Consider the following 12950-nt stretch of genomic DNA (forward strand, 5'->3'; position numbering starts at 1 on the left):
GTTAGCTGACGGAGGAGTGGGTGGTGGAGCCGGTTAGCTGACGGAGGAGTGGGTGGTGGAGCCGGTTAGCTGACGGAGGAGTGGGTGGTGGAGCCGGTTAGCTGACGGAGGAGCGGGTGGTGGAGCCGGTTAGCTGACGGAGGAGCGGGTGGTGGAGCCGGTTAGCTGACGGAGGAGCGGGTGGTGGAGCCGGTTAGCTGACGGAGGAGCGGGTGGTGGAGCCGGTTAGCTGACGGAGGAGCGGGTGGTGGAGCCGGTTAGCTGACGGAGGAGTGGGTGGTGGAGCCGGTTAGCTGACGGAGGAGTGGGTGGTGGAGCCGGTTAGCTGACGGAGGAGCGGGTGGTGGAGCCGGTTAGCTGACGGAGGAGTGGGTGGTGGAGCCGGTTAGCTGACGGAGGAGCGGGTGGTGGAGCCGGTTAGCTGACGGAGGAGTGGGTGGTGGAGCCGGTTAGCTGACGGAGGAGTGGGTGGTGGAGCCGGTTAGCTGACGGAGGAGCGGGTGGTGGAGCCGGTTAGCTGACGGAGGAGTGGGTGGTGGAGCCGGTTAGCTGACGGAGGAGTGGGTGGTGGAGCCGGTTAGCTGACGGAGGAGCGGGTGGTGGAGCCGGTTAGCTGACGGAGGAGCGGGTGGTGGAGCCGGTTAGCTGACGGAGGAGCGGGTGGTGGAGCTGGGCTGGGTGCTGGTCTGGCTCTGGGCCTTCCGTCTCTTGGCTCCTCCTCCTCCTCCTCCTCCTCCTCCTCCTGCTCCTCCTGCTCCTGCTCCCCCCCCCTCCCTCCCTCTCCCCCGACTGTTCTCTCGCTCCTTTCGGGTGCCGGGCTCATGCCGTCGATCGCCCTTGTTCCTCCTCCCTGAGGAAGGAGAGGAGAGGAGGTGATCAGGAGAGGAGAGGAGGTGATCAGGAGAGGAGAGGAGGTGATCAGGAGAGGAGAGGAGATAAGGTGATCAGGAGAGGAGAGGAGAGGAGGTGATCAGGAGAGGAGAGGAGAGGAGGTGATCAGGAGAGGAGAGGAGAGGAGGTGATCAGGAGTGGAGAGGAGAGGAGCTGATCAGGAGAGGAGAGGAGGTGATCAGGAGAGGGGAGGAGAGGAGGTTATCAGGAGAGGAGAGGAGAGGAGGTGATCAGGAGAGGAGAGGAGGTGATCAGGAGAGGAGGTGATCAGGAGAGGAGAGGAGAGGAGATGATCAGGAGAGGAGAGGAGGTGATCAGGAGAGGAGAGGAGAGGAGATGATCAGGAGAGGAGGTGATCAGGAGAGGAGAGGAGGTGATCAGGAGAGGAGAGGAGAGGAGATGATCAGGAGAGGAGGTGATCAGGAGAGGGGAGGAGGTGATCAGGAGAGGAGGTGATCAGGAGAGGAGGTGGTCCAGGGCTCCTTAGTGACACCTGTCTGGTCCACCAGCCCCACTCTGAGGGCTGGATGTTGTGTTTGGAGCGTATTGATGGCCTCCATTCAAGTCCTGCTCTCAATTCTCCACTACAATGTGCCAGTTAGTTGAACTTTTCTTATGTTTAACATCGTTGTAAAATAATGTAATTTTAGTGATTACCATTAGTTGTCTCCTGAATGGTTCTGTAGCTTGCGGTGTCGTGATGATCCACCCTACTCTCCACCCCCCCCACCCCCACCCTACAGCACCTACATCAGCACCCACCCCAGGCCTGCTGGACTCCACATCTTGCTGCCATGAGCTGACAAGGTCAAAATTCTGATGGACTGAAAACAAGGACTGGTGTGTGTCTCAGGTGTGTGTCTCAGGTGTGTGCCTCAGGTGTGTGTCTCAGGTGTGTGTCTCAGGTGTGTGTCTCAGCTGTGTCTCAGGTGTGTCTCAGGTGTGTGTCTCAGCTGTGTGTCAGGTGTGTCTCAGGTGTGTGTCTCAGCTGTGTCTCAGGTGTGTCTCAGGTGTGTTTCTTAGCTGTGTCTCAGGTGTGTCTCAGGTGTGTGCCTCAGGTGTGTGTCTCAGCTGTCTCAGTTGTGTCTCAGGTGTGTCTCAGGTGTGTCTCAGGTGTGTGTCAGTGATGTTCCACAGGTGTCCCGGGAACTTGTTCTATCTCTATTGTAACTATTTGGCACTTCAACCAATACAAACATTAAATTAATTCTAGTAGCCTGGTGTTTGTTTTGATGCTGCAAGCTTCAAATCAAGTCCATCCACAGTAGTAAACAGACTGCGAGGGTCACACACTAAACCCTACAGGCTCTTCCACACACGTGCCTCCCCTCAGAGCCCAGGTATAGAGGCTTATAGCGCCACACCGAGCTGGCATCCCCATCCTGTTGTGGACCCTCAAAGCGACTGAGAGCCAAAGATAAACCTGGTGCCACATGCTCTCCGTCTCCATGTCCCTGACTCATAAACCTCCTCCGGCAGCCGCTCCGACCAGAACAAAAGCGGTACTTAACATTTGTTTGTAATTGTTCCAGTCGATACCTAAGAGGTTCCCTGAGTGCGTTAAGGGCCCTGAAACAGACACGCGGCCCTCCGAACGGATGTGCTAGCTGTTTAAGCACTTAATTAGCTCTATAACAAACCGCTAATGGAGCCAGCGGAGGGGAACCCCATCAATTATCTCCACACTAATTGCACAAGTCATTCCTTCCAAAGTAAACAAGGCGGTCTGGTGAAAACAATCACAAGTGGAGAAACAAACCGAACTGGTGTTCGTGTGAGTCTGTGTTGCAGAGAGCTTCACTAAGGGTGGAAAAAAATGGTAACTGTGGCCAAACCATTGTAGCTGCGCAATCCAGTAAATCACTGTTGTTATACAAGCGCTGCCTGCAGTGGTTTATGTACCCAGACCATTAGCCAAACTCCTCAGCTACACTGATGTAGCACATGGCTGATTCACACACCACTCAAGAGTCACAAGAAACGGCCGCTTACAAATTCACCCATTCTTTAATTTATTTCTATACATTGTTGGTCAAACTGATTGCAGGTCAGGCAGCGTCTTAAAGTCTGGTCCCTTGTTTTATCCCAGAGGACTTCTGTGGTTCCACTCCTATCGCGTGACACCTCACTCATCACAAACTGCTCTTCTAGCACTGTTCACTGACACCTTTTTCCAGTGATGCAGTAACTCAACGTTTATACATTTGGCAGTCAGCGATACCCCTTTTAAGGGGCAGTTTATAATAATTCACTCTTATTCTCCGGAACAGCGGAGATTCTCTCAGGAAGGCAGCCGGCGCACAATGTGTAAATCTGCTTTTTCCCTTGCCGTAATTCACTATTAGCAACAAGCTACTATAGCAACTAGCTACACAATACAAGAGGTCCTAGCTAAAAGCTAACTTAGGATCTAGCTAGCTCCTCTAATATACGCAAGCTATATCATACAATAGAATGAGTTAGAAGCTAAAATCTTGCCTTTTTTAGCTGTAAAAAATATATGGCTACGCTTACTAAGCAGCAATATAAACTATCTTAATGCTACAATACCAGCTAACTACAACCTTCAACAGGATCTAGTTATCAGCTATAAGATGAGCATCTGGACTAGCTACAAGCGAAACAGGCCCAAGTTTCAACCAACAGCAAAACCTAGCTCCATGCTACAATATGACCTAGCAACATGCTAAAAGTGGTACCAGCTGTAACAAGGTCTAACAAGCTGCAATGTAACCTATCGTAATGCTACAATAGCAGCTAACAGGGCCGCCAAAGATTCAGCAGACGAACATTTCCCCTCTAATCCTTTCCTCCTTCCTCCCAGCGCCTCGCTGCTCTTTGTTCAGCCTGTGGGAAGTGAAACAGAACCCGATAATGTATACGCTGTCCGAGTATGCGACACGGCCTGTTAGCTCTGCGCTAACCCGCAGGACAGCAGTTGGACGGCGGGTCGACGCGGCGAGCGTGAGAAACACATGAGATCCGTGTCACCCTCACGCCTCAGCGAGCACCGAGCCTAACAGCCCTGATCCGGGCTGTGATCCCTGGCCAGCACCGCGGCGCAGAGCCTGAGCCGTCATCGCTCTGGCTCACAGACGCCCTGCACTGTTTACATGCTGGGAAGTCAGGAACTCTGGTGTCCGTGGCGGTGGGGGAGCCAAGCCAAACCCAATCAACCCGCGTGGTCCCTCTGGCTGGGAGAGGACCCCGATCGCTGAGTAACGGCCCGATGTGTTTACCAGAGACGCAGCTCAGGCACAAAGGGTTTTATGGATGCTTGACTGTTACATGAAACCTAAAATAATGTAGGGTTAGAAAAAAGGATATAATGGAGATTATTATATACAAAAACAGAGGACTGAGAAGTGCGCGGGTCAGGGTGTTTTGTTAGTTAGTAAGCTAGTTACTGTTAGTTAGTTACCGTTAGTTTCTGTACCTCTGGTGCACGGCGTCTTCACCACCACACACTTCCTCCTCTCTGTCTGGGGCTCGCAGGGCGGGGGGGCCAGCGGAGCCAGGGGGGCCAGTGGAGCCAGGGGGAACCCGGCCCCCAGGGGCCCGTCCGCCGGGGGGGCGGTCTGGAGGGGCAGCCTCACCCGGGCCTCGGAGCCCTTCTTGAAGCCACACGTCTTGTTCTTCTTCATACAGGAGCCCCACGCGCTCCACTCGGCCAGCTCACACTCCACCACAGGCTGGCCTGAGGGTGGAGGAGCAATGCATGAGGGTGGAGCTATACATGAGGAGACAGCACCGTCTGAGGGTGAAGCTACACATTAGGGGATTGCTCACACCCCTCTGAGGTACAGGCCCAAACCTACGTATGATATCAGGAGGTACAATAACAAACGCATCGCACCGATACTTAACAATTATCATCCCAAATCAAGGGGCCAGTATAGTTTAGTTCATGGATTTGGGGTCCAAGATCTCAAGAACCTCATCTAGCCAAGAGGTAGCACACTTCTAAGACTATATATGTTGGCTTATTTTGTTTTGTTCGGTGAATCTGTTTGTTCAACATTTGAAATGAATAAACAACACCCAGGCGATTAAACCTTTATCTCTGTTCACACCTGCACTGACCAATGAATGTAATTTGCCAGAAAGTTGCTGTTTGAACTGACAATGATAAATGAAATGGCAAATAGGATAAAATATATGGCTTTCGAAATGTTCTCAGGCTTTGGTTTTGAGAGGCAGGAAGTGATGTCACAGAACCATTCTGGGATTCCAGGTCTTCTGTTCCCCAGCGTGGAGCCCATCCATCGCTCCTGCTGCTGAACCCTGCATCACGGCCCTCCCCCAGAGCTCTCCAGGGACCGGGTTCTGGCCGCGTCTAGCAGCCCATGTGTGGTTGAGCAAGAGCATCCCTGCACAGCGGTGCTCCCAGTTGGTTTGTCTCCTGGCACGCCGTTCCCCCCCCCCCCAGCAGAAGGGCTGCCAGCGCCGAGCGTTTAGCGGCTGCTGATCGAGGCATCCCAGACCTCTCTCCAGCACGTGGGGGAGAGCGTGTTGCCACGGGGGCTGTTGCCACGGGGATCTGATCAGAACCCGTCAGAGGGGGTAGGAACCATGTTTACCATAGCTCTACTCGGGACAGTCCCACAGCGCTGCACACACTCATTTACTTGTTCATCCACACCCACTCACTCAATCACACACACACACTTTCGTAAACTCACTCCCTTCACCCATTAATTTGACACAGCGGTGCCTTGCTCTAAGGTCGGGTTTCCCAAACATGCCATGACCCATCTGTGGAGATACTTCAGTAAAACCAGAAATTCCTTCTCATTTTCACGGCAAGGCAGTGAGTCTAAACAGTGAATCACCATCTCTCTATGGATGTGGTTCATCCACACAACAGTCATGTTGTGTCTTCAAACACAGCAATGATGAAACAGACAAGGCACACAGAGCAGAATGTATTGATTGTCGCCATCCTGCGACCCACTCGGTGGTGAGACTTTATCCGGTGAGAGTGAATGTGTCCAGTAGAGGGTCTGTTGTGCGTTAGAGAGAGTTAGTAAGAGGGTCGACCTACCGATGCATTCCATGGTGCCGTTGGTGCTGGTGAGGCCGGGTGGGCAGGTCACATGACACCTCCCCCGGTGGGAGTAGAAGCCATCCTTACACTTGGTGCAGAAGTTGCGGTTGAAACACGCCTCGCAGTTTTCTATTTTACACTCTGAAAGACACAGGAGAGATCAGAGGACAGGGCCGAGTTAATACAACCATCATTCCAACAACAACACTATCAACTACTTTTGTTGCTGATCTAATTCAGACGAGGTCCTGAGACAGGGTTCGTCAAGCTAGAACTTCAAACTGACCAAATAAGATTCTGTCATGAATGAACCAACTATTGATTGTTATAGAAGCAGTATTACTTGTATTGAGCAGTTTAATGATGGACTCAAAGTGCTGATGAGGTGGATTTAGATTGAGGGAGTGTATCTGGACTGGATATAGATGTAGTTCAGTTATAATAATTGTTTTAACCAGTGAACCAGGACCTAATGTATACTGTTTGTATGCATTAAGATGTGCTTGTGTACTGAAGCCGCCATGTGTCAGCGGACCCCAAACCAGACCTCCAACCTCAGCTCTCAGTGAACCCCACGATATGAAACCCCACAGCAACCCGATCACATCGCTCTGAAACGCAATTCCTCAAACTCCTCTTAACTGATTTAACTGAGTCTCAGTCAGAAACCACAAACTGACTGGAATGCTGGCAGAACGACGAGGAGGGAAGGAGGCGGCGGCCGGGCAGCTCTGTATGTATTTACGGTCGGTCGTACACATCATTTGAGCTGCAGTATTTCCACCTGGGGGCCGGGGACACAGGGGACCCCAGTGCTCTGGACTGCTGCTTACAGTTATTATTGTAAGCACTTGACGGCTAAATTTGACAGCGCTGAAGTTCCCGTGCTATAACGTAAGACAAATGTTTCTAACAATACCCTCACAGACGGCTGCATGGATACTGTCTTCAGTTTGGACAGGATGGATGCTAGCTCCAGGTTAGCAAAGATGGATGCTAGCTCCAGGTTAGACAGGACGGATGCTAGCTCCAGGTTAGCTGCAGTGGGCATTAGTCAGGATGGATGATAGCTCCCGGTTAGCTGCAGTGGGCATTAGACAGGATGGATGCTAGCTCCCGGTTAGCTGTAGTGGGCCTAAGAATGGATGGATGCTAGCTCCAGGTTAGCCACAGTGGGCCTTAGACTGGATAGGTGCTAGCTCCAGGTTAGCTGCAGTGGGGCTAGTATAATGATAGCTGAGATGGAGAAAATTAAGATTCTAACTTTGTGCGGGAACTGTGGTAAACATTCTTGATATCGGTTTAAGTATCATTCATTTTAAGAATTTAAACTCAAATGAGTGTTTTATTCATTTTAACAATATCTCATTTGTTTTAATATGCATGTCTGGGCACCATGTTGTTGAAATGCAGAGCTGATTTGAGTAATGGAAAATGACTCAAATCTTGCAACAACAAGAGCGAGGAGAGGTATTTTAACGAGTTGATTTGTGAGGTGAACCACATTGTTTTCCCAGCTCATCCTTCAAAACCAAAATATACTTTTAAGTTCTTTAGAACACAATTAAAGTGAAACCACGGCTCTTTCTGCCAAAAATACCTAATACACTTTAGCTAGAGTCCTAGGCAAACAGACAATCCATCGACAACAATTTAAGGCTTGTAATATTTTGCCAATAAACTGAGCAATTCAGAAAATGTATATCATCATCGTTATGTTTTTATATACATTAATAGTTGTTCATAATCACACAGATGTATTATATACTGTGTCTTATGTACATATACCAACAATCTTGAAAATGTCAGTAAAAGGCTTAAAAGGTCAAAACTATAAGAGCATGTTTCCTAGCAGCCGATAGACCCTCAGCAGACCGTCAGACCTCAGGTAGCGTCCGACAGTCTGTGCTATCTTTAAGATACCTCTTAATGCTAGTGAGGATGGAGCGCTAACAAGGCACAGTCATTGTGAGGAGATCATGTGGCCTGTGAGCCCTCCGTGTGGAGACACTAACAGCAGTTCATCGTCTTACTGTTGCAGATCACTCATAATTGTATCACTTAGGAAACCTCTGTGTACACTACACTGCACGCCTCTGTTATGCAAGCTTCACATTAGTTTGTTGCACCAACGTGCACAACCACGCTGTGCCGGACTCGAGAGCCTTCCCTTCCTCTGCTCAATCCACTGCATCATACAGTGCTTCCCCAACACCCTCCTGATAAGAACACCACCAGATTGGAACATGAAACATGAGGCCTCATGCACAAGAGAACCTCAAGATCCAAATCCAGGAGAGGAAGAGAATGGAACCAGCAACGCTATGCCATCCAGACAACAGACTACCCCCCATGGTCTGAACTCCCTTGTGTGACGCAGACCTCTGCTGCGGTAGGGAGGACCGGAGAAAACACCACATCTGAAAGATATTATGTGATCAAGCCACAGCTCATCAAACAGAGCAGTGGAATCGCTATTTTCCTTCCTGTGGGGAAAGCAAATAACAAGGACAGCCCGCCGCTCTGGAAAGGCTTTAGTGACAGTTGGTATCACTTTGTCAGAGATCCCGTTGGCATGTAGGACTGAGGGATGGGTTGTCTACTGGTTAGCCCGCAGTGTATCATCGAATATAAATCAGTTAAAAACAAATCAAACTTGCTCTGTGTCACGTTTTCTCTTGCAATGCAGCAACAGCTTTTAGTAGTATAACTTCTTTGTAGCTTTTGTAATGACAATAATAATAGCTGTAGTGAAAAAGTGACAGTACAGGTTGTCAGTATTCCAAAGTGTTTACCAAATACACATTGATAAGGGTTTTGTTGAGACCCTATCCTGTATGTGTATTCAGACACTGTGGAGGTTCATGAGGATCGATGGGTGTGTCACTGAGACACAGTACACATCCTGGAGTGCATTTCAGAGATGTCATACATGTCTTTTATTGAGACAGTAATCATCATAGGGTTTGTCTGAACTGTATACATCCATAATGTGGGATTGGAGATGCACTGTAGGAAATAGGATGTGACATCATTCCCAGCAGGCTGACGGTATGAACCCTCGACATGGGAGCACAGGAAACAAACTTCCTCTCAAAACAAACTACAGTGCATTTCAGATGCTAACTTCTTTGGTAGTCTCATCCAATTCTTCATTTTTTTGTTTACCCACGTTTAAAAGGAAACAGACGTTGTCAGAAGTCCTGGCGTGTTGCTCTAGGACGGGCCAAGGTAGGTTTGGTAAACAGTGTGACAGCGGACGGAGTGGTATTAGCCGGGACCGGCTGCACCCTCGCTCAGAGGTTGAGGCACGCAGTCAGCAGGCGCTGGGCCAGGAAATACCCGGCGAGTCTCTGCTTTGTGTTGGTGTGTTGTGCTGTCAAAGGTTTGTCGTCGAGATCTAAACTGGCAGACCTCACTCTGAGTCATCGCTGGTTACCGGGATCCAGGAGACGTCCTCGTTCACCAAAAGGTCGGAGTCCGGCCACACAGCATATCAACCCGTCAGGCCGTCTCAGCTGCTACGTCTTCAGATCCCTTCTTATCATTGAGGAGGTTCAGATATACATAAAAAAACACAATTTTTGGTGACTGTTGGCGCAGTATGCTCAGAAGCATACAATAAAGCCAGAGAGGGCGTACAGACCCAGGGCATGCCTTCGTTGGCTGTAGGAAGCAGAAGCAGAACTCGGCCAACACCAACTGTTGGTGTTGTAGTTTGTCAACCCAAACCAACCCAACCCTGTGGCACAATCCCACTGCTCTTTGGCTCCAGACATCACTCGGTGGATTTCAACTGTTATTTTATTACAATCACCTGTGGTCTTATTACCAAGACATCTGTGATGGATCCAAACTAAACAAGACAGGACAACAAAATGCCTCATTGATTCCAGAAGGAGCAGGGAGATTCCTTGGAAGACAGGAATCTGGCATGTCAATCCCACTCCCCCCCGGCTCTGAGGGCTCCACTGGGCTGATCGTTTGTTCAGTCTGCCTTTATATGTTCTCCACAGGATAAATTACGTCCCTATTCTCTGTTCACTAAAAACAACCAATGATCAAAGAACCAGCCCTTCATTTATGAAGAGAAGTGATGAGTTGATCGTCACAAAGCTTTAACCTGGTCACCTCATTAGTTTGGACGAAGCTGTCCGACACCCCGCTGTGGAGAAGCTTTCATTCTGGCAGCATCCCCAGCCCAACTTAAAAGTTCAGTCAAATCATTGGCCTAGTGATTGATGATTGATTGCGTTTGTTTTGACTGTTCCATTAGTTGAGGGATTAGTTGGTGTGTCGCAAGTGCATCATTAATCAAGTTAGTTTTGACTGTTTCAGTTGAGTGTCTGGTGTTGTGTAATTAGAGGGTTTGGTTAGTTGAAGGTGTTGGTTGAGTTGAGTGTTCAGTTGTGTGTTGGTGTTGAGTGTTGGGATGAGGGAACGTGTTTGGTCATGTCGTGTGTGGTCGTCACGTGTTGGTCACATTACGTGTCGATGCAGTCCCCCCTGTGGGTTGAGTTTGGATGAGTTAAAGACAGCGGCAGCAGAACTCACGTGTGCAGCGGTTGGTTTCGGGGTTCCTCATGCCGAAGTACCCCACGGGACACGAGGCCAGGCACACCCCCATCTGCCGGATGTCGTTGCGCTCCAGGAAGATGAAGAGTTTGGGCTTGCACTTGACACAGCCGTTGTACTCAGAGCAGCGCTCGCAGCCCTTGGGGCACGCCGCCAGACCCTCTGTGCTGACTGGGGGGGAGGGATGGGGGAGAGGGGTGAGGGATGGGGGAGAGGAAGACAAGGCTTTATGGATCCCTTACGGGAAATCCAGAGGTTAAGGGAGTCATGATTTAGTCATTTAGCAGACACCTTTATCTGACTGAGAGCTCATGAAGGAGCAGAGGGGGTAAAGGCATCTTACAGACGTGGAGGGGGGCAAGGATGCCAACAGGTGGGGCTGTGGAGGGCAGTCAGAGGTGTGAGGAGGTAAAGAGGTTTGAATGTTCAGGGGTTCACTGCTTCAGGGCTCAATACATTTGTTTGCAGATTTAATACCAAACCATAACCATCTCTAACCTAATACCTAAACCTGGCCATCTCTAGCCCAATATTTGAACTAAACCATTTCTAGGCTAATGCAAACAATGAACCATCTCTAAAGGCACACCTTAACCTTATCTTATTTATGACTGTGAACCCCGCCAGAAGGTCCCTCTCGCCTACACCGTGGCTCATCTGGCTCATGTTGTGTTTGGACAGCAACAGTCTCTCGTTGTAAAGCATTCTGGAGTCCTCTGTGACTTAATGTGGGAACCATACTATGTACATCTGTACTGCAGCCATGTCTGAAGAGTTCATGTTGACCCTCTGAGCTATACCCCTCCCAATGACAACAGAGCTGTCACCTTCTCTTCTTCTGTGGATCAAAAGACGACAGTATTAGATCTGTGGGAACTCAAGCTCACCCTGAAGTTGATGTACGATCCGCCAGAATTCAGGAGTGTAGGACGACATGAGTATTTACCAACATGTGCGAACGTTACAATGACCTGGCCTGTTGGAGCAAACCAGGGTCAGATGCCCTGGTGGATTCTTTGGCAATCTGACTGCCAGAGAGAGTTTCACTTATGTCATATCTGTTCTTTGCGGAACGCACAACCAGACCCTGGAGAGAGAATGCGCTGTCCGTTCCTGTTTATGCTATAGCGATGCTACCGTAGCGATGATGCCGTCTGCTCGTTCACTCAAAGGAAAATATTGAATCCAATGCAGGTGTTCACAAAAAATTCCACAAGAAACTCTTTTAGGAAATGTTGCAATAGTTCTACATGAGATTTGTTTCTGATTCTGCATGATTTACCACACCTGGCTCTGGCCAGGGTGTATTAGTGTAGTGGTCAATGTGTAATAGTGCAGTGGTCAGGGTGTAATAGTGTAATAGTGTTATGTTCAGGGTGTAATAGTGTATTAGTGTTATGGTCAGGGTGTAATAGTGTAATGGTGTTATGTTCAGGGTGTAATAGTGTAATAGTGTAATGGTCAGGTTTAATAGTGTAATAGTATTATGGTCAGGGTGTATTAGTGTAATAGTGTAATGGTCAGGGTGTAATAGTGTAATATTGTAATGGTCAGGGTGTAATAGTGTAATAGTGTTATGGTCAGGGTGTAATAGTGTAGTGGTCAGGGTGCAATAGTGCAATAGTGTAATAGTGTAATGTTTAGGGTGTAATAGTGTATTTGTGTAGTGGTCAGGGTGCAATAGTGTAATAGTGTAGTGGTCAGGGTGTAATAGTGTAATAGTGTTATGGTCAGGGTGTAAAAGTGTATTTGTGTAGTGGTCAGGGTGCAATAGTTTAATAGTGTAATGTTCAGGGTCTAATGGTGTAATAGTGTAGCTGTCAGGAACTAATAACATTCATTCAAGTAATTTTGAATGGTTAATGTATTAAAAGGTACACATCTGGACACCTAAATGACAAAATAGTTATTTATAATACAAGACATGACTCAAAGCTCAGTAGTTAGCGGTCAACCAGCGCCCATGGGAGAACCAGCCCCTCCATGGTCGCTGCACAGGGAGCTCACCCCGGCGGTGCCTCCGAGCCCTGGGCAGCGCTGGCTGGGCGAGCCCCTCCTCTGGGAGGCTGGAGCTCATGGAGCTGAGCATCACCAGTGCCAGCGCCACCGGCCCCAGCTGCATAGTCCCAGTGTGGCTTCTGGCCGGGGCTCCCCCTGCAGGCTGCCAGAGGGACGGGGTCCGAGCTCCTCTGTGCTGGTCCTTCTCTGTGCGCTGTGTTCACTGGCTCCAGGGAGAGGGCTGTAGGACTGGAGCTATCCGTCCAGAGGAGCTCCGAGCCATGGCCGTTGTGGTGGTGGTAGTGGTGGCACCAATGGAGGAGGTGGTTCTGATCCGAGGGCACTAGGATCAGAGTGTTAGAGAGACTTTGGTACAGAACCTGAGACTAAACACTGAACCCATGAAGCTTGTGGGTCTAAGATTAGGTCTTGTGGTTGA

At 49.4% G+C, this 12950-nt stretch overlaps 1 protein-coding gene across 1 annotated transcript; it reads right to left on the reverse strand.

The window, feature by feature from the left end:
• Nucleotides 1-641: 641 nt before the first annotated feature.
• Nucleotides 642-12635, reverse strand: rspo1 (R-spondin 1; the record flags this gene model as incomplete). Its single annotated transcript, XM_079728784.1, has 5 exons — nt 642-850; nt 4328-4588; nt 5936-6079; nt 10493-10684; nt 12521-12635. 5 exons carry the CDS (start codon nt 12633-12635, stop codon nt 642-644), a joined length of 921 nt encoding a protein of 306 aa, XP_079584910.1.
• Nucleotides 12636-12950: the final 315 nt, after the last annotated feature.

Source organism: Pollachius pollachius (assembly GCF_949987615.1).
Source record: "Pollachius pollachius genome assembly, chromosome: 1".
NCBI lineage: Eukaryota > Metazoa > Chordata > Actinopteri > Gadiformes > Gadidae > Pollachius > Pollachius pollachius.